General features: G+C 47.8%; 1 protein-coding gene across 1 annotated transcript in view; it reads left to right on the plus strand.

Annotated features, from left to right (window-relative positions):
• LGR6 (leucine rich repeat containing G protein-coupled receptor 6) overlaps positions 1-16762 on the plus strand; it is a 160206-nt gene extending 143444 nt beyond the window's left edge. The window contains exons 13-18 of the mRNA XM_013961972.2: positions 2314-2385; positions 4138-4209; positions 4970-5095; positions 7302-7462; positions 14736-14816; positions 15525-16762. Coding sequence (XP_013817426.2) covers positions 2314-2385; positions 4138-4209; positions 4970-5095; positions 7302-7462; positions 14736-14816; positions 15525-16762 — 1750 coding nt within the window. The remainder of the gene's footprint in view (positions 1-2313; positions 2386-4137; positions 4210-4969; positions 5096-7301; positions 7463-14735; positions 14817-15524) is intronic.
• The last annotated feature ends 10559 nt before the right edge of the window (positions 16763-27321 follow it).

Genomic DNA, 27321 nt, shown 5'->3' on the forward strand with positions numbered 1-27321 from the left:
TCATAGCCACACTGCTGAGGGCTAGCCCCTCTGTAGGAAAGACTGACTCTTTCTTCAGGAATAGCACTTGACCTGGGTCTCCTCTGGACCCTGGGAGGCACCTCCATTGCTCTGAGACAGTTAATCATGCTCAATTCAAAGTATCTGGACTCTCAGAGCTGACCCCACCTCTCAAATCCAACCAACAGGAGTTCTTGGCCATCATGAGAAAAAAAACAACATCAAAATAATAAACACCATGGTTTCATTTTAGAATTCTGCAGCTTGAAACAATAGATGTGTGGGAGCAGCATCCCACCAAAACACAAAAGTCCCTTAGAGAGGTTGTCGCTGCCCTCTGCAGCATCACAACCTGAAGAGCCAGACCACCTCATTCAGCCTCAGCAAAACTGAGAATTAGGACAGTGTGTGAAATCATATGAAACTGAGAGTCTCACAGCCCATGTTGCCTCTTTGAGAGCTGTGAGGGCACAGCTGGGCAGAAATTTTTCATCAAAACATCCCTCCAGACAAAAAGCACTGATCTTTAACATTGATTGGGGGGGGGGGGAGTATTGCAATAATTTTGTCTAAAGTATCCCCAGGAAAATGTTAAAAAAATACAAAAACACCCAAAAAAGACAAACTTTCAGAATTCCTAACTTGTAATTTCACTCATGGTGCCTTTATTTCTTTTTACAATATTTCATTATATGCCAAATTCTGGCTTGTCATTAACACAAAAGCACAGTAAATCCCTCTTTCAGACTTCTTATGTTAGACAGACCATGTCTTAAATCAACATTTTCTTACAAAATGGAAATTTGGTCCCTTAAACCCAAACTCCTGTTAGCTCCACCCCCACCAGATATCTGCACTTCTTCTGGGAAATGAGTTGGAAACAAGTTTGGTGGTGCATGGCATGCATGGCACGCATGGCAGCCTGGCATGCAAACAACTTAAATGTGCCAGTCGCTCTACTGTAACTACCAATGTGCAGGTTTTTACCTGCAACACGCAGGTGCTCCCTTGCAGCTAAATGTCCTTGAATTACCTTGTACTAGCTCGCTCCGATATCCCTTCTTCCCAAGCTCCACATCCCCAAATCAGTGCACACCCAGCCCTGCTACCTGAGACCCCATCTCCCCAAATTTGTTCACTGAGCTCCCTAAGGCCCTCACCTGAAATCTAAACCAGAAGTACAAGAACTGCCTTTTAATTACACAGGACACTGAGAAACCATCAACAGAGTAGGTGTGAGAGCCTCAAGCTCCTGCCTCTGACACAGGAACATATGGCCAAATACCAGCTAAGACATGACAGCCATTGCTTGCTGATCCTCATGAGCATTTGTGAGATGAGTCAAGGTCATTTCTGAGTCTGAAAGGCAGGTTAGCTACCCAAGAAATGCCCTGGGGGTTGTTATAGGTAAAGCACTGCACAGTGGCTATCTTCCGTTGCAGAATATCACACATCGAGGATACACTTTGGATCCTCCTATAACACGGATCACACTTTTGCAGGTCTGGGAATTCATGATGGCCATTTTGCAGGAAATTTTTAAAATATTCACCATCATTCCAAACCAGAGGAAATAAAACTGACAAAATGTGAATGTTTCCCACAAAGTGGATGCTTGGATCAGTTCTGGATGTCTCCACATGGGTGTGGGAAGTGTATAGTCCAGTCCACTAACAGCACAGCCAGCTCTAATCCTCCTCCCTCTCCTGATGCTGAGAATGCAGGAGGTGTTGCTGGAAGGGAGCTGTGAAGGGGCTGAGGTACTTTATCAAAAAACATGTGCAAGATTTGGACAGCAGGGTCAGTAAGATTGTTCTTCCTGAGAAGCTGAGTTCCCTTCAGTCCTCAAATCCCCCTCATCATCACTGATGCAAAGGGCAGCACCATGTAGTCCTTCCTGAAGAGCCACATGGAGCTGCATTTGCTGACTCACTGGCTCCAAGTCCTCCTCTTTGGCTCTGGGATGCAGCATTTCTAGGCTCAGAGTGGAACAGAGTGGGGAACTGGAGTGGCTTTGGAGATGACTGGGAACCTTTAACCATCCTGCATCAATGGCACTTTACTGTGCCATGTTTGCATCTAAAGGGGAAGCTGTCTGAGTGCTGGAGCTGCCCTTGGGAGAAGATAGCTTAGAGCTGTTTTTTTGCTCAGTCTGTTTATCACTTGAAATAAGAGCAGGTTTCCCAACCTTACATAGCTCAAATGGCAACTTCCACTGTGACACTGTTTACTTCTGCTGCAGTGGGACGGAGATCCCTACAAAGTGTGAATGCGACTTCAGCTATTTTCTAAAGCCAGCTTCTGTCTTTCCAGTGGTCTCCAGCACAATAAGATCCATGAAATCAGAGCAGATACCTTTGGGCAGCTAATGGCCCTGCGCTCCATGTAAGTATAGCCAGGCTTGGCTGGCAGTGGGAATAACTGACCTTTTTGCTGGGTGGGAAGGGGAACCATTAGCACCCAGCCAAGCTGACATGGAGTTTCCCAACCCTCCTCCCCCTATTTCTGCTGGGAGGCTTTGCTTTCATCACTAAATTGTCTGGTCCCAACTTTCTTCCACCACCCCTTGTAAAAGAACAGGGGCAGCAGGCTTCTGGGGCAGAAACCTTCACCCTGATCTCCCTACTGCACGCAGAGCCACTGGACCAGACTGGCATTGATGGAGGCTGTGAGTGGGCCAGTGAAGCTGGGTTTAGCAGCGCACAGGACGCACCAACCCAGGATGTGTCTGACACGCAGATGCCATCCATCATGTACCACATACACTTGGCACATGCAGACGCCACCTGTAAACAAACTCATTACATGCCAGGCTTACTGACCACACCCCACACCACTTGTACTGACCGCACACTGCAACTCATATGTTGCACACCACATTACAGACACCTACCTCCTGAATGCCCATGTGACATGGGTTTATGTCAGGGGGTGTGCAGGGGCTCTAGCACCCCTTTCCCTACGCACACTAGTCCTGGCTGGGAACTACTCCCTGGTGCAGGGAACACTTCTGGGCCTCACATCTGTGCAGAGCATTTCATTTCATTTGGGACTGTCTCCCCACAACTCAATGCATATGCTAGCTATATTAAGTGGACAAAAGCATGCATGTATCACACATGCACACTGACCTTGCAGTGGACAGCCCACTTAAGTGCATGGGACCTTTCTGAAGCTAGCAAAGCACCTCTAGCTCTGTCGGAGGTCATTCTCCCTGTGATGTGTGGGAAGAGCCCTCCAAGTGCTGATGGTCTGCGCCTACTGTTCTCTTAGTGAAATGAATCACATAAAAGCTTTTTCCTATGGTACATCAATTTCTGTGTCCTTTAATAGATCAGCATTCCTAGAGATCCCATGTGTATCATGCACACCATGCAGTAATTCACATATTGCATGTAACACTACAGACAGCACACACACAAATATGACCATGCTGCTGCCACAAAACAGCCACATAAGTGTATGTCCAGGCCTATACACTCCAGCATTTGTCTTTGGGTATTTTCTGGGTCCTTGTGGGAAGGATTCATCTCACCTAAACTTCAGACTTCTGCAGCATGACACATACATCTGGGTCAGGTAACCCTGACTCAGAGTGAGATGTGACCTCTAGCTAGATGGAGGCAGATAGTAAAAGTTTGTTGAGGCACCTCCATGATCCTCTTCATATTAAGCCAACTGTACATGACAGACACACTTAAAAAGACCTTGTTCCACCTTCCACACAGATCCTGACCCTGTTGCCCTAGCCTGGGCACCCAGCATTGTGACTGCATTAGGGGCATTCTGGCACTAAGGAAGGCATAACCTGCCTAGTGCTCTGAGGTTTAGCATATGAGCATAAAATCTCCAAATTTACAGAAATGAATCCAAAAAGGAACCTGTTGCCTTAGTATCAATGGAGGAGCTGCTGCACAGAAAACCCTTGTGTTTTCTGTTAGAAACCACACAGATAAAGACTCCAAAAATACTCCAATGGTATTTGCCTCCAAGGAGCTGGAATGAGACAGAACTTGCTACAGACCAAGGAGCTGCAGATCCCACATTTGTTTGCATCTAATCCCTGGCCTAGGCCAGTGTCAGCAGCTTCACTGTTCTACTCTATACCCCTCTTACTGGCATATCCTTGTCTTGCAGAGACCTGAGTTGGAATTACATCCAGCTTATTCATCCTGAAGCCTTTGTGACTCTGCACTCACTCACCAAGCTGTAAGTTGTAGTGATATTTCTTTCACAGTGGGCCATGGAAAGCAGGTGTCTGAGGACCTCAGACTGACTTCCCAAGCTACCAGGACACTTGGCATTTAGATTTCAGAAGGGTGCAGTGCTGAGGCATTCAGTCTTACCAGAGGTGCTTGTCTCAGCGCTTTACATGGGCAAACCAAATTCCAAGGTGTCCTGTCAATATTAGAGGGAGGATGAGAGTACAGAAATGGCCATCTTCAAGATGCTCACACCCTGAACACTTAACACATTATATCCACTTTCTGATGTTCTCATACCTGCCTGATGCCTTTATTACAGTTCAGCATAACAGTCCATTTCAACAAGAGTCATCACAGACCATCTTCATTGGTTCTGGAGGGGTCCCCAGTCCTCAGTCCCTGGCTAAGACTCGTCAGTATTTTAGGAGCCATGAGATACAGTTATATCTGATCTATCATAGGGGGAAGTGGTGGAGGGAAAAGTGCATGAGATATATAGGTGCACAGGGAGGTAGATATCACACAAAGCTTTCAGCAGGAGCATTAACCCCTGCCCCCCTCCCCATTTCCTCCAGGGATTGCAGTATCAATCCATTTATTTCTAGAGGAGCCTGGCCCCCATGCAACACCCAGCCCCATTTCAGCATCACATTTCAGGGAGCAACCGAGGCAGTCAGCATGACTCCCTGAACATCTGCTTGACTGAGGTATCACTAGCATCAAAACTCTAATCATGCTGTCCCTCTTTACTTTCCGTTCACCAGGGACCTGACTGATAACCAGCTGGTCACACTGCCTCTGGATGGTTTGGGTGGACTGACCCATCTGAAGCTCCAAGGCAACCCGGCTCTCTCTGAGCCCTTCTCCAAGGAGAGCTTCCCCAAAATGAGGTACTGATAGTGCCCTGGGCCCTGTTTGCTCCTTTACTTCTGGCTCTCAGCGTGGCCTGTATTTGTTGATATCAATCAGCACCCTGTTTTCCTTGTTTACCTCATGCTTTCCTCCACCCTTTCAGACCAGTAGGTTGAGCAAGCCTCGTCTACTGTTAACGCACCCCATCTATCTTTTAAAGCCTTCCATGGAAAAGTGATGATGCACTCCTGGGCCCATTGGCCCGACCCCCCAAACACACACACAAGTGGAATGCATGAAGAAGGCCCAGCTCAGGGCTCCACTCAATGGAAAACATTCTCAGAAGCCAGTCCTAGCTAATGACATCCAGCTTTCCTTCAGTAAACTCTGTTTGTGTGGCCATGTCTTGTCTGCTATGGATTAATGAGGAGCCTGAAGGGGTCAAGCTGAGCAAAATGAGGCTGCAAAAGGCTTGCAGTTCAGTGCTGCACTGCAGGCTCTGGCTCTCCTGCCTCCTCATTAGCAGTGGGTCTCCGGCACACCACCTTCCCTCACACTGAGGGACCCACTGTACAGTGCTCCAGATGATTTGAATCCCCCTGAGATGAGACCATGTTCTGCTTGAGTCTCCTGGGTAATTGCCTTGGGGATATGCTGTCAGCAAAGATGTATGAGCTGATGTTTCCACTCAGCCAATACAAGCTGAGAGTTCCCAAGGCCAGAGTTTCCTAAATTTAGGCCCCCACTGCTGGAGTCACAGGTCACTGTACCAAGGCTGGGCTTAATAGCTCAGATCTAATGAGAAGAAGTGTTGAGCTGTCACTTCAATCTGCCTTGGCAGTAGTGCCTGCAGGGCTTTCTCTTTTGATTTTTCTGACTCATCATAGCCAGGATCTGCTGCATGACTCTTTTCCAAATGGCTGGGGATCCCAGAAACTTCTGGAGGGCTTTCCACACCCAAGATGGCAGTCCTTTGTGCAGAGTGGGTCAAATGCAGCAATTGCAGGGGCGTTCCTCATCTACAGTAATTCCACTGACATCTATGGAACTGATTTGGATTTCTACCAGAGAGACTGAGACTGCAGGATTGGTTCATTGAACCAGGCCAGCCAATGGACCCATTAGCATTTCCCAAATTTCAGGGTACTGCCACTAAGTAGTTTTATTCTTAGAACATAACATGTCTGAAGAAATCATCTGAGAACAGTTCTTAGCCATGCTGGGAGGATCTGTACCTCCCTACCAACTTTCAATAGTAGAATTTAATTTGGAGTTTATAACAGGAAGCCAGTTTGTATACAGAGTTTCCATAGCCTTGCAGGGCTCAGCCAGAAATGTTTGGGAACTTAAAATAAAAGCATATTTTTAGAATATACAGTTTCACCATATTTACTGATCTTGTCAGAAGACCTTAATTGTCTGGAAAACTTAAGGTTCATTTGACTTCATCAGCAATCTTTCAGACTTCCAGCAAAGAAGCAGGAGTTTGCTATCTTTGAAGAAAATGCAACTTCTAACTGATAGCCTGGTAATTTTTCTAGATGCTGTTCAGCTGCTGTTTAATTAACCATGTAATATACACTATAATTAACAACTAATGATTCTACTTTCTATTAGAAAGCAGACGTATTAAAATAACTTGCTACATTTGAGATAGCTGAGATTTCCCTGCCAAGGATGGTAGGGGGGAGCCACAATCATGGAATCAGAGTTTGGATGTGCATCTCTGATCTGCTGCAACAAGCAAGGGGGACCTTGCACTTGCCCAAGCTCTTGGGAAGCTCCTCACCTTAATGAAGAACAAAAGAAAGGGTGCCCAGCAAAAAGATAGACCCAGGGCAAAAACTGACAATTCCACATGCAAAGGAAGTGCATATGGCATATAGCTAGCAAGCACGGGAAAGTGAGGCTAATTCAGTCTTGGGAGAGCTGCAGAAAGGTTTGGGGAAATTGTCTAGGAACTTCAGTGCAGCTTCCAAACCTGGTGTTTGATGATATCCCATTGGCAGACAGACAGTCTTGTAAGCACCAAAAATGGGGCATTGCAGAGGCACAGTGGGGTGACCAGATCCTCACTCTGTACTACCCTGAGTCCCTTACACAGAGAGAAGTCCTGCTCCAGTGTAATCATCAGCTGATACATTGGCTTTCACCACATGTGAAAATTGCACACAAAGTGCAAAGCAATGGAGAATCAAGTCATGGAAGTGACGTGCCTAAAAGTTCTGCTTTCCCCCTTTGCAGAGTCCTTGAGGTACCTTATGCTTACCAGTGCTGTGCCTATGGAAGCTGCAGCAGCTTTTTCAAGGTGTCAAACCAATGGGGAGCAGAAGACATGAGCCCTGAGGAGGAGGATCCCCATAAGAGGACCATAGAATTGTTTCCAGGTCACGCTGATAACCACTGTAAGTAAATTTGGCTGAATAGTGACCAACCTGTAGGCTGGGCCATGCTGCGAACTTGGATGTGATCCTGCATTTGCAGGAGTGTTTCCATTGCAGGCCATGGAGTTATACCTGCCTCAGAGAGAAGGCAGACTGATCCTTCTCCATTTCTGGTGGCAAGTTTCTGTGAATGGGCTTCAGTCAGTGTCACTGCATTGGAGGAAACAAGGAAGAACTTATCTGGCGCTTCTAAACCTTCACAATCTAACAAAAAGATTTGATAGTCTTCAACAGCATGGACACAGGCACTAATTGGACCATGCTGACTATAGAGGGAGGACACACAAGCCACCTGGGTGAGGTGGCTGAGGTTACATGGAACTGTTTCTGGCCTTGGTCATTAGGCTTCTGGGCAGTACAGTGTCTCTGGCAGGATGTCAGTCTTTGTTGCTACAACACACAGCTGAAGATGGTCTCTAAGATCAATCTGAATGAAAAGAGACTGAAGAATCCTAAGAAACTATGAATGGCTGAGCTTGAAGGACTGGAACTTGCAGATGGCTGGATAAGCTCAGCATGGGGACTGGGCTGTGCAGGGCAGAAGTGGCCCCACAGTTAAGACTGAGCAGAGGTTTCTGTTCAAGAGTCAATTTTTTCAGTGCTCCAAAATGCACTTCTACATAGACTCTCTTGAAATCTGTTGCACCCACAGCCTCACATCTCAATAGCAGCTTCCTGCCAAAAGCTGGTCTGATCCCTTTTGAAGGGAATCTCAAAAAAACGCAAAGAAAAACACGAGCTCCTTTGTTTCATCTGTAACTGCTAGAGAGCAGAAATAGCATTTTAGGAGGCAGCCTGGGCACTGCATTGTTTATATGTTTGTGTAAATACAGAGGCCATGTGCACTTGCGAGGCCTGGGGCATCCTGTAGGCAGAAGTACATCTCACTGCATTCCTGCAGGAAATAGAGAGGGTGCTGTGCCCTCAAAGACCAGTACAGTCACACTTTATTCACCTGCTCCTGGGAGCACCATAAGCCCAGCCAGAAACAGGGAGTCTGCAGAGTCTCCTCTTGCTTCCTAAGCAGGCAAGACAAGATCCAGAGAAAGATATTGACCCAGAGCTTGACCCAGAGCAGTTGGGTTTACATGGGGAACTCTGTGTTATAGCAGTGATGGGAGGCAGGATAACACAGATGCTGTTTGATACCTTGTTACACAGGTAGTGAGTGAGTCACAAGCCCTGTGTTCCTACATCCTGCCATCTTCCCTACGCTGATACTTCGCAGCCTAAGAATAAGCTTTAGCACTGTAAAATGTCCAGTCAGAGACTGGCAAATGTGATTCCTGCTAGCATGGTGTGACTCCAGGAAGTGTGGTAGACTTGGTGGTTACACTGTGCAGACAGTACAGAGGAGCCATATGTTAAGGTCATTGCTGCAGGAATTTCTTCTCAGCTGGGTTATTTTTTCCATCATTAGTGCAGCCCATACAGTAATAATCCTAGCGCATTTACTCAGGGTGTTTCACCAGCAAATTACAGCGTCTTCAATGAAACTGTAAAAAGATCTGGTTTGCTGAGAGGGACCACAGCACTGCTTACAGACCTGCTCTTGCTGGGGACCAGGCCATTCACTGCAACTGAAGCCATTTGATAGCTGAAAGGATACTCTGTCCTGGCCCTGTCAGAAGACCAATACCTTCCACAAGGCTCCCAGGCCTCCAAGCATGTCTCAGTCCCTCGGATTGTGTGTGTGTTCATGAGACATTAGGACCAGAGAAACATGCTGAGTAATTGCCTGGAAGAGACTCTTAGCAACTCATATAAGGCTAGAGTTTCAGATGTTAAAGCCCTGGGTTTCTCTGAAATATCAAACTACAAAGGAGCAAATGTTGAATACACAAGAACATCCTTACTAAGCATAGCTCTCGCACATGACTCTCCTTACCATTCAGCAAAATGGGCTATTGCATGGTCTTTATGTGTGGTCCATTCTTGACAATGAGGGTTTTGTAATATTGTTATTTTAGTTAATTAATTGTTGCTTTATTTCTGTTCCCAAAGCCTCCTTTCTGATGGTCACCAATGGTACTCAGCTCTATTACATGAATCTTGTAACAGTTCTTCATTACAGAGGAACAAAACTCCCAGACATTCCTTCCCTGCAAGAGATAAAGTGGCCTCGTTAAGAGCAAATAACTCAGGACATTTTCCCTGCAGTGTGTGGCCAGGCTCATCAGGGCAGTGCTGTGGGAGAACTTGTGAGGGAGGGATGGGGCAAGTTTCCAGATAATGATGTCCTCTAGGTCTTACATAATGCTTCCAGCAGGGACTGAGGAGCCCTTTACAAACAAGTCGGCAGAATTTCACAGATGGACAATGAGAAGTGCAGGTGGCAACTTGTCTCAGGCCAGCTATGTACAGCGCTTACGGGCAAGAAATGGGTCCTCGAGTCGCACAGTCCTGCTCCAGCAACCGGCAACACTTCCTCCCAGTGTGTGGCCCGGGCAGGCTCTGACACACAGCGTCCAGCCTCCAGCAGAGCCCCTGCACCAAGTGACCATCTGAACTCCAGCCACAGATACTTGTGGCTGTGACAGACCCTGGGGGCTGCTCTGCTCTTTCCTGGCTTCCCAGGGACCTGGACTCCCAGGACCACCTGCCTGCTGGGTAGGAGACACCACCCAAGCATACCTATTTGCCACTGGGTAACGGCCACCTGGGACCTAAAGGAGTGTGGTAGTGCATGTCTGATTATTCAGTCACCTTCTCACTACAGATATTTATGGTTTTATTTCTCAAACTTTTGATATGCTTTGGATATGCTTTTTTGGATTAAAATTGGCAGTGCTTAGCAGATATCCCTGCTGCAAGCCAATCCCATGTGGCTAGGCACCAGCCCAAAGATAGACTGTGGGCTTGTCACATAGCACATCTGCCCCTTATTCCCTCACTCCTGCCATCCTCCCAAAATTGGTTGCAGAGGGAGGGTAGGCAAAGTGCAAGCGCTACCATTGCCATGGGGTACTTCCATCACATTCCCAGCATCACCCTTGAGGATCACTGGTTTGAGGATAGAAAAGGATACATTTACTTAAAAGAATATGTTTGCAATAACAGAACAAAGCTACAGAGGGAGAAGAGGTCACACACCTATAGTTATCTTTGGCCATAAGTCACAGTCTTACCCAGCCCAGCATCTCCATTAGCTTGTAAAACTGACTAATTAACTGCTGCAACCATTCAGCGAGCCCTGGAGAGTCCTTAGAGCTACACTTTTCCTACTCCTGTCATTCAAGAAGTCTACTAGAGTCCCCCAAAAGCAGATGTCCAGGCACCTTGTTCCTTATGTAACCTAAGCTGGAACAAGCCCTTCTATCTGCCCTTCTCCAATTTATCTGCCAGGATCCTTCTCTGTGACTGAGTGCTGAAACCCAGGTGGTATGGGGGAGGAATAGGTCGTTCATTGTCCTCCTTTACATCTTTTCATGAGCATTTCTGCGGTATAACAAAATTAGCCAAGCATTTCTGAATGTAGGTTATGAGCTGTTTTCTCCAATTTACAACCTTATTAAAACATAATGTTAGAACTTTACAAATTATAAATCATGAATATTAGCATAAGAGCTCCCACTTCATCACTCATAAGGTTATTTTGCTATAACTTTGCAGAGGACACACACATGACAGAGATCTGGGAAAGCTGTGTGTGAGAACGCACAGTACAAGCCCTCTTTGTTAGGTCCAGGGGAATGTTTTGGAGACCCATCACTGTGATGCACAGAGAAAAGTCTATCCTTCTACCTGGTGGACAGCAGTCTCTTGTGAAACACCATCATTCAGTACTGCACAGAAATACCTGAAGATCTGCTGCCCAGGAGCTCTTCTGGAGGCCTTCAAGTGCTGCTATAGTACCATCAGTATCAAAAAAGGGAGACATCAGTTTTCCTTAGAAACAAAATCAAATCCTGGTCTCATTACATAGTATTTACGAGTTAGGTTGATATTACTGTATCTTGGCTTTTTATCTAAACAGAGATCGAGCAGATACACCACATGTGGGAGCTGAGAGGAGTAAACTAGCTGGATTTATATCTTCAAACAAATCAAACTCTCAGGGCTTAGATGCCCACTGCTTGAACTGATACTCGGATTCCCCTGCCTTCCTTGGTGCTGACATTTGTTAGGAAATCTTTTCATTGTCAGAGTCTAATAGTTTGGCCACAAAAATAACAATGATTCTCTGAAAGTAATATTTCTATCTAGTTGTAAACCAGGGATTTAACATTTCACTAAAACATCTTAGATCTAAAATCCCGAACTGAGCTAAAATAGCAGCACTCAACCTGGTGACCATTAAAGGTCAGACAGATTAAGGTTTAAGGGATCCAGTTTAAGCACCAGGGAGCATCAAAAGTGGCTGCCTCAGAAGGAAAGGGTGACAGCAAGGCAGGTAGGTCAGTGTCCTCACCGACAGTCACAGTCCCACCATACCAGAGCAAGATGAACAGAGTAGGTCTGGCGACACGAATCAGGCTGAGCCAATAGTTCATATCACCAGGCAGGTACATAGAGGAGAAGCAGGTCTGTTGGTCAGGCCAGCAAGCCAAGTCAGTAAGTCAGGGTCAGGTTCAGGAAGGTACAAGACTGAACACACTTGTATCTGCAACATAGCTTAGGCAGGGACCAAGTGCAAGAGCCTGAGCTTAAAAACAGCTCTCAAGCGAAGGGGGAGCTGGCTCATGCCAAGGCATCTCACAGCTCCTTGATTCGAGGCCAGAGAGCTACACTGTCAACAACGGCCCTTAGCCCAGGCAGCCAAACCCGCAGGATGGGATATGCTTACAGGGCCATTACAGCTGGACCCTATGACACCAGATAACAGCATAGCGTCTTCTCTTGCCAATAGACTGACAGATGACAGGAGAAAAGCAGCACTGCTCATTGCTGGGCAGCAGCCCATGCCCTGACTCTGAGGGAGAGAGGAATTATCTGCAAATCCCAAAGAGGGACTGCCCTGCATGAGGCAGACAATATAAAAGGGGAAGAAGCATCCAGCCCAACGTTTTTCATTCTCTCTTCTCCAGCAATTCTCCTCCTCTTCCTCCCACTTTGGCATTCATGCAGCCTGATGGGAACCATTTGACACTGAAAGGGTTAAGCGTTTTTTTCCACAAGGCCTCAGAAAGTGGAGGTGCCTTAACAGAATTCAAACAAATAGGGTCTAACTCAAAAACAATGCAGTCTGCCTTACTAGAACAGAATAGACATTTTTGTTTCTCTACAGTTCCCCAGCTGAGGGAAGTACTGATTTCCAGCAGAGGGAGGTACATTTTCTACTTTGAATCCTGCTGTGCTGGCTGAGGACTGTTCTGCAATTCACAGCTAGCTCAGTAGTCCAGGCAAAACAAAAGATCGCTGCCTTCACCTCATGCAAATGTTCAACTTGTACTTAAAACCAGCCTTTGTGCATTCTGGCCTATTGAAGAGAAAAGCAATGGGGACAGATTGCATTTTAACTTTACCAGAGGTTGGGTGGCAGGGGGCACAGAAAGTGCAAATCTCTGCATTGATTTGAGTGCTGTGACTGCACATCACAGCCTCTGCACTGTGGATGGAAAAGACACTGGAGAATTATAAGACTATAAAATACAGGGAGGAAATATTTTTCCATCCCACTGTGAGTATTTTCTTGCCAGACTCCAGAGCAGCAGCAATATTTCAACTCTTATACGGACAGTTTTTAAAAATGGCATTTTTTTCCAAAGCTCACTGAAGTCGAGAAAGCCACAATGCTTGTCAGGAGGCACTAAAGATAGCACATTATTTGTCATCATTCTTTAATCAAATAATCCCAGTCTTATTTTCAAACACCAGGCAGAAAGCAGGCCTCATGAGAGGGACCATTTCTAAGTCTATTAGGCATGTAAATCCTGCTTGAGTTAGCCACATCTTCAGCACCTTAACACCATGAAAACTTGCCTTTCTGGCTAGAGTGTTTGGAGCTGTCACAGACTGTGCACACTCACTGCTGCGCACCAGGGTACCAGCATCCATCTTCATCATCCGAGAGAGAGTTCATTCCACAGCCACAGATCCGGTCTAAGCTCTCTGGCTATCAAGCTGTGGCAAGCAGAAAACACAGCCTCTCTCCTTCCTTTCGCCTGAAGAAAAATCTCCAGAGTTCCCCATCAGGAGCAGAACACCATGCTGGTGCCATGGGTGGGGACGGTGCAGCAGCACAGCACCTGTCCTGACTGCTCCATTCCCAGTGCTGTGAATCAGCAGTGGTTTGAGAAGGGCAACAGGAAACTAAGCTGAAAAGCATGTCTTGGATTAGACTAAGAGGATGCCATTTGCTTTGGTGATGACTTACACCATTTGGCCCACAGACTGAAAGCACATGGAAAGCACAGCTGAGGTCTTGGCCCCATTCTCTTCCAGCAGCTTCTCCCCCAGCCAAGGAGTCTCCATTTCCCCCTTCAGAGAGCCCAAGCCTGCCTCAGGGTGCAGCTGTCAGAGTGATGGAGATGCCAGTCCATCAGGCTGGGCTGTGAGGGTGGTGCAGTCTGGTTCACAGTTGCATAGATCACAAGGATCCAGAATCTGCTGGCATGGAGGATCAGTCTGTCTCTGAGCAAAACCAGGACTGGGAACCTCCAGGGTTAAAAACAAGGCATCACAGTCCCCCAAAATCATAAGACATAAAATAAACCAGTAAATGCTGGGGGGCCAGGGGAGTGTCTTTTTGCTTCTGAGTCATTTGGTGGTGGTGGTGGTGGCGGCTGATGATGAAGAATTTGTACTGAAGCAGAGGTTAAGAGCTCTCTTAGAACAAAGCTCCAAAGTCCTTGTTGATGAACTAACATTGGACAAGTCCTTCCCAGAGAGCTTCCATTTACAGGATGCATTTAAAGGCTTTGTTTTCTGTAACCACATAGGCCAGAGTATTTCTTTTTGTAATAAAGCAAGCTGGGAGGAGGGATCTGCAGTCACACAGCTCTAGGATCTGGGGCTCTAATAATTCAAATATTGGGAGTAACCTTCTAAAACAGAGTGGTTGGTCACATTGCAACCCATCAGCATTTACAAGACAGCTGCATGACTTCTTCCACAGCAATGACTGCAGGGGACAAACTGGACACAGCAGCTACTTTGAACTTGTGGGCTGGGAACTGGTTGGGAAGGTCTTTGTCAAATGACACAGGCAGTGGGGAAAGCTGATGGCCTTGCTAACCCTGATGGCCCTGCTCGTTCTTCTCTGAGCACCATTTGTCTGTTGTTTTCTCCCCAGATGACCTAGATGCAGACGACCTCCAGCTGGATCTTGAGGAATCAAAGCTGCACCCCACTATACAGTGCACACCCAGCCCTGGTAAGCAGTCAGGGAAAATCCTTCCTTTGAACACAGCTGGGATCCTCTGAGCTTCTCTAAATCCAGAGGCTCCCACAGCCCTTCCTGCAGTGTCTCTCAGATGTGCAGATCATAAGCCTGAATGGGTGGGCTCTGGCCAATGTGAGGACAAAAGAGGAGGATATCTCGCCTCTCCCACTCTGATACAGCTGCCCTCCTACGAGGAGTGGACATAGCGCCCTTCTCCATGCAGCACCCTTCTCCACACAGCATAGCACCACTGTAGCATCCTTCTCCACACAGAGGAGGGCATTGCAGTAGCAATGCTGAGACCTGACCTTTTTACATTTTACATTTTACATTTTACATTTTAGGAGCCCTCATAAGTTTGGCCTTTCTCATCTCACACGCTCTCTTCCTACACCTCGTGCCTGTCCCAGACAAGTTCTGACAGCAGGCCCTAGCCTGCATGCTGGAGCACACCCCAGTGCAAGGATGAGAGCACAAGGGGGCCTGGGACAGAGCCAAGAGGTGGCACTAAAAGTTACATGCAGATCCTGCTGCAGAAGAGGGCAGACAATGTTGTGTGCTTCTTTCCAGCCCTTGGCATTCAATAAGCATGGGGCTGATGGGCTGGGAGAGGGCTGGGACCTGGCCACTGCTCCAAGCAGCACCACTAGAGCAGAGCAGGATATTCTGGGTATAACTTTAGGCTTTGTTTTCTTTCAGGTCCCTTCAAGCCTTGTGATCATTTGTTTGAGAGCTGGATCATCCGCCTTGGAGTCTGGGTCATCGTTCTGGTCTCAGTGCTCTGCAATGGACTGGTCATTTTGGCTGTCTTTGCCTCTCCCAGTTACCTCTCCCCAGTTAAGTTTGTCATCGGCTCCATAGCTGGAGCCAACATGCTGACTGGCGTTTACTGCAGTATGCTGGCTCTCGTCGACTCCCTGACCTACGGCCAGTTTGCTAATTATGGTGCCAGGTGGGAGACTGGCGTAGGCTGCAGGGTGACGGGGTTCCTGTCTGTGTTTGCCTCGGAGGCTGCCATCTTTCTGCTGACTCTGGCTGCTGTGCAGTGCAGCATTTCAGTCTCCTGTGTGCGGGGGTATGGGAAGTTACCCTCCTTAGGCAAGGTCAAGGCCGCTGCCCTTTGCTGCCTGTCGCTGTCCTCTGTTGCTGCAGCTCTGCCTCTCTTCTCCATTGGGGAATATGGAGCATCCCCTCTCTGCCTCCCATATCCCATCCCGGATGGGAAACCTGCCACCCTGGGCTTCACTGTGGCCTTAGTGATGACAAACATGCTCTGCTTCCTGACTATCACGGGCACCTACATCCGGCTCTACTGCAACCTGCTGAAAGGCGAGTTCAGCGCTGTCTGGGACTGTGCCATGGTCAAGCATGTGGCCTGGCTGATCTTCACCAACTGCATCCTCTACTGCCCAGTGGCCTTCCTCACCTTCTCCTCCATGCTCAACCTCTTCCTCATCACCCCGGAGGTCATCAAATCCATCCTCCTTGTGGTCCTGCCCTTGCCTGCCTGCCTGAACCCCCTGCTCTACTTGTTGTTCAACCCCCACTTCAGAGATGATCTCCGCCTGCTCAGGCAGAAGGGCCAGGACAAGGGAAGCTACCCCCAGTCCTGTAGGGTTGAGGACATGGAGAAAAGCTCCTATGACTCCACCCAGGCTCTCGTGAGTTTCTCTGACATCGACCACATATTTGAGACACCTGACTCCCTGGTAGTGCACCCCATCCTTGACAGCTACAGCTTTTCCTCCATGACGCTCATCCCCTGCCAGCAAAGGGTGGGCACCAGGGGGAAGGAGAGGGGCTACTCTGAGCATTGCCCCTGCCTCAATGACAGTGAGGTTCTGATCACTTCGGAAAGCCGAGATCCAGGCAGCAGCAGCCTCCGGATAGCCTTCTTCTCCTCCCCGCCCACACCGCCCTACACATCTCACTTATAAACCTCCTCTGAGTAGCCGTGCAGAACAGCCACACACCACACACTGATGGCCAGCCCCAACACACGGTGGCCAGCAAGGTGACAGCAGGCTGCTCCATGTAAAGCACCGATACAACCCATCCACCCTCACCCCCCATCATGTAAGCCTTGGCAACAGGCTTACACTGCCAGCTGCCACTCGCCTGGAAGGGCTCTGACTGAGCTCCAGATACTCAGGGCTGGCTATGGCAGGAAATAAACCTTCTGTGTGAGTGCTTCCCCTGCCAGTGACTGCATGGGAGAGAGCCCCACCAGCTCAGGAAGTGTGTCAGGGAGACCCTGCTCCTAGTCATCCTGTAGCATCACAAGCTGAGAAGAGCCCTGAGCAGAAAGCAGAAGCCTGAAGCAAAGCCAAGCATGTCTTATCAAGGGAGAGACATCTTAGCAAGCAAAAGCCATCACTCTCTAGCAGAAATGGGTGGAAATGGCCTACCGCAATGCCAATGCCTCAGGCCTTGCCCCTTGGGGTCCTCTGCAGGCCCCACTGACCCCCGGAAATGGGCTTGTGTCTGACCCATGCCATCGACAGCAAGAGCAAAGGAAGTGGATTAAAAAGCAGTGTATTCTTGTGTGTGCCTGAGGTTTGGAATGCCTCCGTTTTGGGAGGCTCTGGTTTGCCTGCCAGCAGCCACACAGGTTAGGCAGGACCCACACTTTCTTTCAGTTGATATCAGAAGCTGGGAATGCTCAGGCCCTCTTTCAGTCTGTCCCACAGTGTCTAACAAGGGGATCTCTAAACCCTAAGGCAGGCAAATCCAAAACATCCCTTAGAGAAATGACTATACATGCCTTGCTGAGATAACACAGCAACTCCTGGCCAGGTCCCTCAAGGGAACACAAAACTCTCTCCCACCTTGTTCGTTCCCTTCATGGGGTGGCTTTTGCACACTGGAACACACCCTGGGGCACTTCTGCCTGTACCACCTGGCTTCCAGTCAGGTGTAATGGAAACAAGATATGGATCGCTCACTGCCCCCAAACTTCACTCCTAGAAGAGGCTTTCAGTTCTTGGGTACACATTCCCCATGCAGAATAGTCAGCTTGGGGGCTGTGTTTGCCCTCCCATATTTTGAGGGCAGCTCATGCAGAAGGAGGGAATAGAGACCAGCCGTGTGGGACAATGGCGTCAGGAGGACACAGACCACTGGAAAGAGCCCCAAATTCACTCCCTGCAGCTCAGGGATCTCCCAACCCATCTACTCTACCACAATCTCTCCCACTGCCACCCAATGCAGCAGGGAGTCCCTGCAGTCAGAGCTCAGGCCCTGGGCAAAGCTTCGGTTCTGCTGACATTACTGCAGCTGTATAAGTCATTCATTCTTGTGAGATAATAAATGAGCCCCATTGCTGACCAGTGGCTGGCTTCTGTTTTCTTGTATGTGAAAAGCACCTTGTTGGTTCTTTCAGCAGCTGGCTGCCTGTTTCTCCCAGCCAAAACAGAGCTGCTGTGCTTCAGATGCTATCTGTATTCCCTCAGTGAGGCCTGAAGAACCGGGCCCCTCATTAAACCCAGCATATATGGGAAATGAAGAATGAGGCCCTGAGGGCAATGCTGCTTCTGCAGAAGAGCATGATGATGATTACACTACCACTATCCCTCTCTAGACCCCATGGGCCAGATCCACCTGCTTTCATCCCCTGATTTGCTGCTCAGCTGCATCCTGTGTATGGGTTCATGAGCAGTGGCTGCTGCATGGCAGTATAGGGACACCATATAACAGGGTCCCCCATGCAAAATGAACTCCCCAGCCACAGCCTACCTCTGCTTCCCTTCTCTGCACTTGCCCCCTGTAGTCTTATCTCAAGCACAGGGAAAGAAAAACTTGCGAGATCAGCAGGAAATCAGAGGAATGAGAACTTAAGATTAGAGAAGATGATGGATACCTCAAATTTAGTAGTGCATAGCTCTGCTATGCAGCCCAGGTGGAGGCTATGAAAAATAAGTACTATTACAATATTTGGATCCTGATACAGACTTCTGACATCCTACATATTTTCAAAATCAACTCTCATGCTTGGTCCTTTAAAAATACTGAGCTGTTTTGTTCTGTTTCCTCAGGGCTGCTTATTCGCAGTTGAATGGGAAAGATTCATATCTAGTTTGATTGGCAGAAATAAAATGCTCCTTCAGAAGTGGGATTATATACCCCCAGCATAAATCGTAACTCCATAAGGAAATCCCACATTACAAGACACCCCAAAATTACCTTAAAGCCCGCTCAAAAGTCCCAGTGACATTCACAAGATGAGCATCACTACATGTCACAGACTAACATTGCAACATTGAAATCCCTCGCACTGCTGCCTGGAGCACTCATGCCACACTAGCAGGCCTTAAGGTACCCAGAGAAGCACTTGACAGACAGCTGGCCCCAACGGATGGTGCACCTGAGCTCTCCATGGGCACTGGGCCATCAGGGGAAAGTCACACTCCATTATGGTAGCAGGAGCTGAGCAGTACTGTGGACAACAAAAGCAGGTGCCACATGGCCAGTGTAGCAGGAATTGGGTCCCCAGTTGTCCCAGCTGGTACACAGGGTTTTTAAAACTTATGGATGTTATGCATGCTTCCTATGTGCATAGACATGCTGCCATAGCTGGAGAGATTGTGGGATACAGCCGACAGCTCTTGGGATTATGTGAATTGCAGCCCTCATCAAACCTGCCTGTCCCCTATACAGTCTCAGCCAACCTGGGCACATCTTGCTGTGCTGTTGACATGTATGTCTCAGATGGTGATGACCATGGGATAGACCAGCTGGCTAACAGCATTACAGATATCCTTCATGGTACTGAATACAGAGGAAGCAGTGATGCTGAGTTCACAGACTGTTAGGAGACTAGCATGGAGAGCTTTCCAGGGCTTGTGCCCATCATTTCTGGATCTGGCTGAAGAGGAGAAAGATCTGAGAGTGTCTAAGCCAGGAATAGCCTGCGATGCCTAGGACAGGGACAGGATTGATGCAGGCACAGGCAATGTTGCACCTTTCCCTCCCAAGGGCAACGCCATTTCTCCAGAAAGCTGTGCTCCAGAAAACTTCACTGCAGGGCTGGGCAAAGACTCTTCGGAGTGTGCAGGCAACCTCTAGTCAGTGTGGGACTTCCTAACCCTGTCTCACAGATTGACCAATGCCCAGTAGCCCTGCTAGTTTTCTCTGTACCAGAGCCCAGCACAGCCCAGCTGAGCTCTGTGCCCCTTGCTCCCTGTTTCAGGACCTCCACAATAAATGATGCCCACACATGTCCTGATCATTACCCCCTCCTCACCCATAATCCCTGGCCCTGCTTCACCCTGCCTTCTGCTTCATTTGTGTCTTCGGGCACATGCCTGGAGGGTATGTGGGGGACATTGTCCATGCCAAGGATAGGTCACAGAGGAGAAGCACTTCTGGAAAAGGAAGGACTAAGAGAGGAACAGGCCTCCCCAAAAGGCATCAAGCTCAGAAAGCAGACTCACCATAGAGCGCGGAAGTACTTCATTGCCATTCAGTGTGAAACCTTTTACTGTTGTCAAGGGCCTGCAGGCTGCCCCAGCCTTGTCCAGGGAAGCTCTGGCAAAACAGTCACCCCAAAAGTCAGTGCCCATCTTACGGCAGTCCAGGGACTGTCTGCCCCAAAGAGAACAGAGCTACTGGGTACAGATCCTGTGCAACACGCAGGCCAACATGCTCTTTCCTGCCCTGCAGAGCCAGCTCTCATCAGGCTCAGAGCTCTTCCTCATGGTACATGCCAGTCTCCTTGCTTAACTGCATGTGAGCTTGTCACAGAGCAGGGATGAGAACTGCTCCCCCTGCATTCCCAGGGCCATCTGGGGTCCCTCAGAGCCTTGCAGAGCAACAGCACCCTGAAGCGCTTCTTGGCTGTGGCCCCAGCAAGAATACTGACAGGAAGGGGGGAGCATAAACACAGAGCATGTTCTGGCTTGACCTGTAGAGGCAGCCAAAAAACAGTGAGTGCATATGGATCTGCAGAAGCGCTGGGAGCAGAACCTGACATCTTCCCCTCTGCTATTGCAGGCCATAAATTCAGAGTATCAACTCCCTGGCAAGCGCTCATTAAAGTGCCTTTCATCACATCTGTAATAGATGGCTTCCCACCATACCAAACACTGAATTCAATAATTAACAAAAACAAAACCAAAAACAATCCTACACCCCTACATCTCCCTGCTTAGCAGTCCTTTTGTCCCTTACTGGTGCCAGGCTGAAGATCTTCAGACAGCTTAGCCATCTGCCAGTTATGAGGTAACTGAGTGTAAGCCTGCTGGTCCATTCCCACAGGTAACACCACCAGCCTGGACTACACAGTCCCAGGGGCTTCAGCCCCAGGAGTCAGCCTGAACTATGTAGATCATTGCTGGTCAACCAACAGAAGTGTGAGATGACTACAGCAAGCCCATGACAGCTATGAGGAGGGAAGTTCTCACTCCCCACCCTCCACCAGCAAGGACTCAGGAGGCTGCTCTTCTGCCTCCTGGACTAAGCTTTGTCAGTGAAATAACACACTGGATAGCTTCCTTCCAGACAATCCTCTTCAAGGATGCCAAATGTTTTCAGGGCCCTCTCAACAGCATCCAGAGGTCCTTGAGGCATCATGAGCTCTTTTCACTGGAGACAGGGCTCCCCTGGATTCATCCTTAGTCTGTGAGTCCATGAGGACAAGGCTTGCTCCCTGCTGATCTGGAAGGCAGCTCTGCCTGGCTGGAAAGGCATGCCAGGGTTACATGCAGGCAGTGCCTGGCCTCTGTGGCTGATGCCAGCAGGCAAATGGCACATACACTGTGGGAAGCAACATTCCCAAGTACACTGTGCTTCTGGGGAAAGGAGATGTATGCAACTACGAGGGTAAGAGAGAAATTTAAGTCTGACCCCCCCACTCCAGCCCATAGTAAGATCACTGCTGGCTGGAAGAGGCCTGGCTGTCAGACAGCCTCAGACAGCAGCCTGTGAGTTGCACCTCTTGGCTGGACAAATGGAGCTGGGATGTGAAAGCCACCATGGTAGGGCTGCAGCTCTGTCAGTGAGATAGACTGTGCTGGTAATCTCCACTCAGCTGGTGGTCCCAGGCCCCCTCTGACACACAAAGGGTTGCCAGGAGCTGATGGTGGCCTGCTTTGTAGGCACTGCCTGCTGTACACTAAGCATGAGGGCACAGAGGTGTTCAGTCATGTTGCAGGGGAGGAGAACCAGGCCACGCTGCCTCGTGGGATACATTTTGGCTGATGTGGAGTATTCCAGGCAGAGGCCCTCTGGGTAGCTGGATGACTTGCAGAGCTGCTCTGGACACCATTGTCAGGGCTGGGCACCTTTGAGGTTTCCCCTGCACGTCAGCAAGGCACTGTCAGGACACCCTGAAGGGGACAGACAGCACGGTTGACTGAGGAGTTTGGCCCTGAGGGACCCGGAAGCATTGTCTAACAGGACAATGTAGAGACAGTTGGTAGGCACTCTCAGATGTCAGTTTTTTCACTCGTCCAGCCCTCACGGCTGAAGATGTGCAACTCCTCTGAAACAAAGCCACTGAAGCAAGCACCCTACAGTATTATTTTTTCAGTCTCATTGTTTTTCCATGAATGTTGGAATTTCTGGAAGCCTGAGCCACAATTTGGAACACACAGGATGGCAGTGCTACCACAGCCATAAGAATGCAAACAATGAGAGGCAGGCTTTGGATGGGACTGGCCAAGGAAGCTTGAGAAAGCAGAGACATCGTGGAGAATGCATGCTCTTCTTCTGGACTGAAACATATCTCACAATAGCTCTGGCAGCTGATCTCAGCAGTTTCAGGTTAAATCCCGAGGTACCAAAGGATTAATGTCTCTTTCCTACTCTCCAGTGACACAAAACCATATTTATGTTTTCAGACCATCTCTACCAAACATGCCCCATGATCTATTACTGTCTAAGACCTGACTGAGAACTTCCAGGCTATCTCATTAAGAGAAAGCATTCTGGTCTGAGCTCCTAGAAGCAAACAAAAGGCACTTCATCTCATTTTTTGTCTGTGAATATTTCATAAGCAGTATTTCCTGCTGGGATCTGTCCCCTGCCATCCACACCCAAAGCTTCTCTATACTGACACTGCATTCCCAGCCCTGGGTTCCCCATCCTGCCTGTACCCCTTAGCCCCAAGTCATCCTCCACTTTGCTTTCGATGAAGGAGAAGCTTTGTGCTCTCTTCTCCGGAGGCTTACACAGCTCAGTGTGTGCCCTCTTCCTTCTGTCACAGACCACAGGAAGAGGATGCTGGGTGGTGTAGGTACAGGCAGGCACAGAAAGTTCAGAGCAGGAGCATCAGGGGGAAGAGTAAATATTGGCTTTGGCTCTCAGTGTGAAAGGCCTTGTGACCTTGGATCTCCAGTGGCCACAACATAGGTTTCCCTTGTGTCTGCTGCATGCTATGGCCCCCCTCTGTTTGTCATTGTTTGGGAATGGAGCTCTCAAAGATGGGCAGATTGGCACAGAGAAAGGTGAGATCTCATGGATAATCTCCTGGAAGGCTCCGAGCTGCCAGAAACACTAGACTGGACCCCAAACAGAACAAGGAGCCAGGACAGGTTGGAGCAGTGGCCTCATGGTACCCCATGTGGTCAAGGAGATGGATGGCTCTGATGCACCAGGTTACCACACCCAGGACTGTGGTACCCAGCTCTCTGCTGTCTGGAAAGAGCAGTCTTTACCACACCTGAGTGGGGAGGCTGCTTTACCCCACCTGAGCGGGGAGTGGGGAGCTATTTTGTAGCTATGACTACTGGGATGTTGGGGGACATTTCATCTGGGGGAAAAAAAAGTTTCCTATCTAGATTTCAGCACCAGCTCCAAATTCAGCACTCTTCAGAATCACACAATCACACAATCGCAATCACAGAACAGTTGAGGTTGGAAGGGATCTCTGGAGATCATCTAGCCCAGCCCCCCTGCTCAAGCAGCGTCACCTAGAGCATGTTGCCCAGAACCCTGTCCAGACGGCTTTTGAATATCTCCAAGGATATTCACAGTTCCAAGCCCTCAGGAAAAGAGCCTTTTATGCGTTTACTTTTTGTTTTTCTCTTGTATTTTTTTACCAGTTGAATCAACCAATTAAAATAACTGGATTATTTTCCTTTCCCACCTCCTTCAACCCACCTCTTCTCTTCCTTCTTCTCCCATTCTCACATTCAGATCTCTATTTTTCTTCTCTCTAGCTTTTTAAAAACTCCTGGTTTGGAAAAGTTACATATGTAGATTTTCATCTTTCCTTTTGCAACCACATTGAAGACATCTGAGGAACACAGTGGAGTGAATTTCACTCTAGACACACACACGTTCACTTACATAAGCAGCAAAGGGAAAAAAGACAAGGCAAAACAGTTTCCAGTTCAGGTTCTATGGCTTGGCTGGCCTTTCTCTGCCTTGCTGTGATTGGCTGTTTGTTCAAACCCTTCACCCATCCCCATCTATCTTCACTTTGCTACACCATTTCTTCTCCTCTTACCCTTTCATCTGAATCTTGCTTCTGGTTAGCTGATTCCTGCTACGTAGACTTCCTCATCACCCCATGTAAAATAAATGAGAAGAAAACAGAAATAAAGCTGTGCCGCAGATATGAAGCTGGAAGGTGTAACTCAAACAAGTAAAGCTTTTGAAGAGCCACTACTCTCTTGTGACAGATCCTGGTGAATAAAGAATATCCCAGAGCCCTTGAGGCTTGGCAGGGATAAAGGGTCCCGATCTAATAGTGAGGTCTGTCCTGCCAGAGCCTGAGTCAGAAGCATTACTAGAGTAGGCTGGGAAAACCCACGTCATGAGGACATGCAGTTTCAGGCCCTGAACGCCATGAACAGAGCATGAACAATGATGGAGAAATGTTGACAAGGGTGCACACTGGTCAATGTGAAGAGAACCTATAATTTTCAGGGGGGCACATGCTCATTAAGCAGAGGGTGAAATGAATCCCATCACTTAGAGTACTGTCTCTCGCTGTGGCTGAGGTGGAGAAATGGTCCTTTGGCCTTTATTCAGGTCACACAATGGACAGTTACAGCCCACTCATCTGCCCTCCAGACCTCTCCTGAACCAGTGCATTGAGGCTGGGATTTTTTGAGAGGCCCTTCTACCACAGGAACATCTGAAAATCCCAGTCTTCAAAGTACAGCAACACACAGAAAGGAGAGAACCCACAATCAGACATCAGTATATGCTGCACAACTGCTTTTTTCTTAGATGATGCTCTTAGATGCTCTTCATGAGCAAGAAACAGTAGAAAGATTTTGCATCAGAGAAGTTGTACTGTATAGACAGCTGGAAATTCAGTATCTCCTAATCTCCCTCATCTGGAGACAGCCTACCGATATCTTCAGTAGTCAGTGTCAGGAAAGGAGGGCAGAAACCAAAGCTGCGGAAATCTGGAGACGTATCTCTTAGGAAGAGGTGTTTAATAAACAGATCTTGCTTAAAGGGGATCTCATGAGGTCTGTGTTCCAGTTTACAAGTAACACATGCTAAATACTTCCCTGAGGTCCTCACAGGTCTTTAACTCCCTCTCCACAACAGTTCTGAGAGGAAGTATTTCCATCTCTAACTAGAGCCCCTGACTTACCTCCCTCAAACGTCTGCAGTTGGCTTCTGAGATTTCACTGAGATTTCATTGCCAGTTATCTTTTTGCCAGCACCTAGTAGCCTCGGACTACTTCTTCCGCCTAAAGCATCTGGTAAGCTATTGTCTCAGCTGTGACCTGGAGTAAAAACGCATCCTGAAAGGCCCTTTTCTTCCTTCATAGCAGTGCTTAATGACTGCAAAAATACTTGTGAATTTATTTTACTGTTAACAAAGCCTTGGAAGCTTAATAGTGAAGTCAGCTGTATCAAACGACTGAGAAATTGAAAGTCAGCATATAAAACTCTTCATCCAAAACTGATGGTCTCTGTTCCAAACATTGTGTCCAGGGAGCCAACCCTCACTTCTTAATGCCTCCCACATGCTTAAAAGGAAGGTAGAAATTACAGCTGCCTCACCATGTGCATCCCATAGGGTGAGATGCAATCCACCTTCCAGAAACAAATATTTCCAAGCTGAAAATGCCCTTTTCACATGACATTTTTGCTCCACTGAGAACTTCTTAAAGGGAAGAAAAAAAGTTGAACCTACCAGAGGTTAGAGCTCAGGCAGGAACAGGGAAAGAAGAGATAAATTAATAAGCGCTGAGCTGGATGAGATTCATCTTACCAGACATAGTGAGTCTGGGCCATTTCTGAGGGCTAGTGTGGGCTGGAGAGTTTCCAGAAGATTTGAAAGGGGCAAAAAAAAAAAAGGACAAAGATTGACTGCAGCTAACTCAAGACACCCAGGTAGCTTCTGCTGGGTACATACGTTCTTCCCAGCAACTATCCCCTGCCCTCTCCAGTGTAGTTCTGCTTCTCACCAACCAGAAAACCTGAAATTGAACCGAAGATCCATCACTAGTCCAGTCCTGTGCCCCAAACTGTCTATCCCACCAGTAGAAATATTTCTTGTGTTCAGCACAGTTGATATGACTGGAAGCAAAGGGACTACATGACCCTTCCTGGATTACACCCTCTCTTTTATGGATCAGTTTGGAGTTTAGGGACACCATGATACCCATGAGCAGAGGCCACTTTCAAGGTGAAAATAACCTTTCTGGAAGGAGTCTGAGCTTCTTACAGCTTTTCCCACTACCTTGCATCAGACAGGAGAGGTTCAGATCCACAGGTCAGCCCCAGAAGCAGGTGAGCCAGTAAGGAGGGGCATCTTTGACCTGTCTGGCAAAGCTCTGTGTGGCCTCTGCGTGCACACATACATGTATCTGCTTGGTGGCAAACCCTAAGGACTTGCAAATAAACAAAATCAATTCCATTACATTTCTGGCAGTCCATAATATTGGGGAACTTTCATTTTCTGGCAAGTTTGTTTTTCCTCTGAGCTTATTAATGTTCAGCATGATATCTTATTTTGCCAGAGCTTTAGGGACACATTATTATGGCTCATGGAAATACAGCCCCATAAAATTATAAAGTATATTATGATGGCAGCAATCCTTTCTGCGTAGAAGGTTTTCACATCAGCCTCCCATCCATTTTTCACCCCAACAACCACATTACTCAAAGCACATCAACAGCCCTATTGCATTACTACAGTAAAAAGAAAAAGCCTTATGGTTCATATATTTAAACCTATAACAGAGATGGGTGGGTTTTAGCTTTTTATGCTAGAGGAAACAGGTTTGCAGAATGTAATATTATCAGAGAAGCCTTTACAGAAAAACTTTTGCAGATAGCTAGGCAAGATTCTCAATGCATCAGCTTTTTCAACAGTGTATAGGCATGGGCACATCTGCATTTTTAGTTTTCCTCTGCTTTCTTTTAGGCCTTTTGGTTAATGAACAAATAAAATATTAGCTGACATAGTTCCATATGCTCTGGACCTTGTTATCTAACATCAAAACACAGACTAGTTTAGAAACAACATTGTAAAGCATTCTGAGTTGCAAAACATAGCAAAAGGAAGTTTTACCTGGCTCTAATG

Source organism: Apteryx mantelli, chromosome 25 (genome assembly GCF_036417845.1).
Source record: "Apteryx mantelli isolate bAptMan1 chromosome 25, bAptMan1.hap1, whole genome shotgun sequence".
NCBI lineage: Eukaryota > Metazoa > Chordata > Aves > Apterygiformes > Apterygidae > Apteryx > Apteryx mantelli.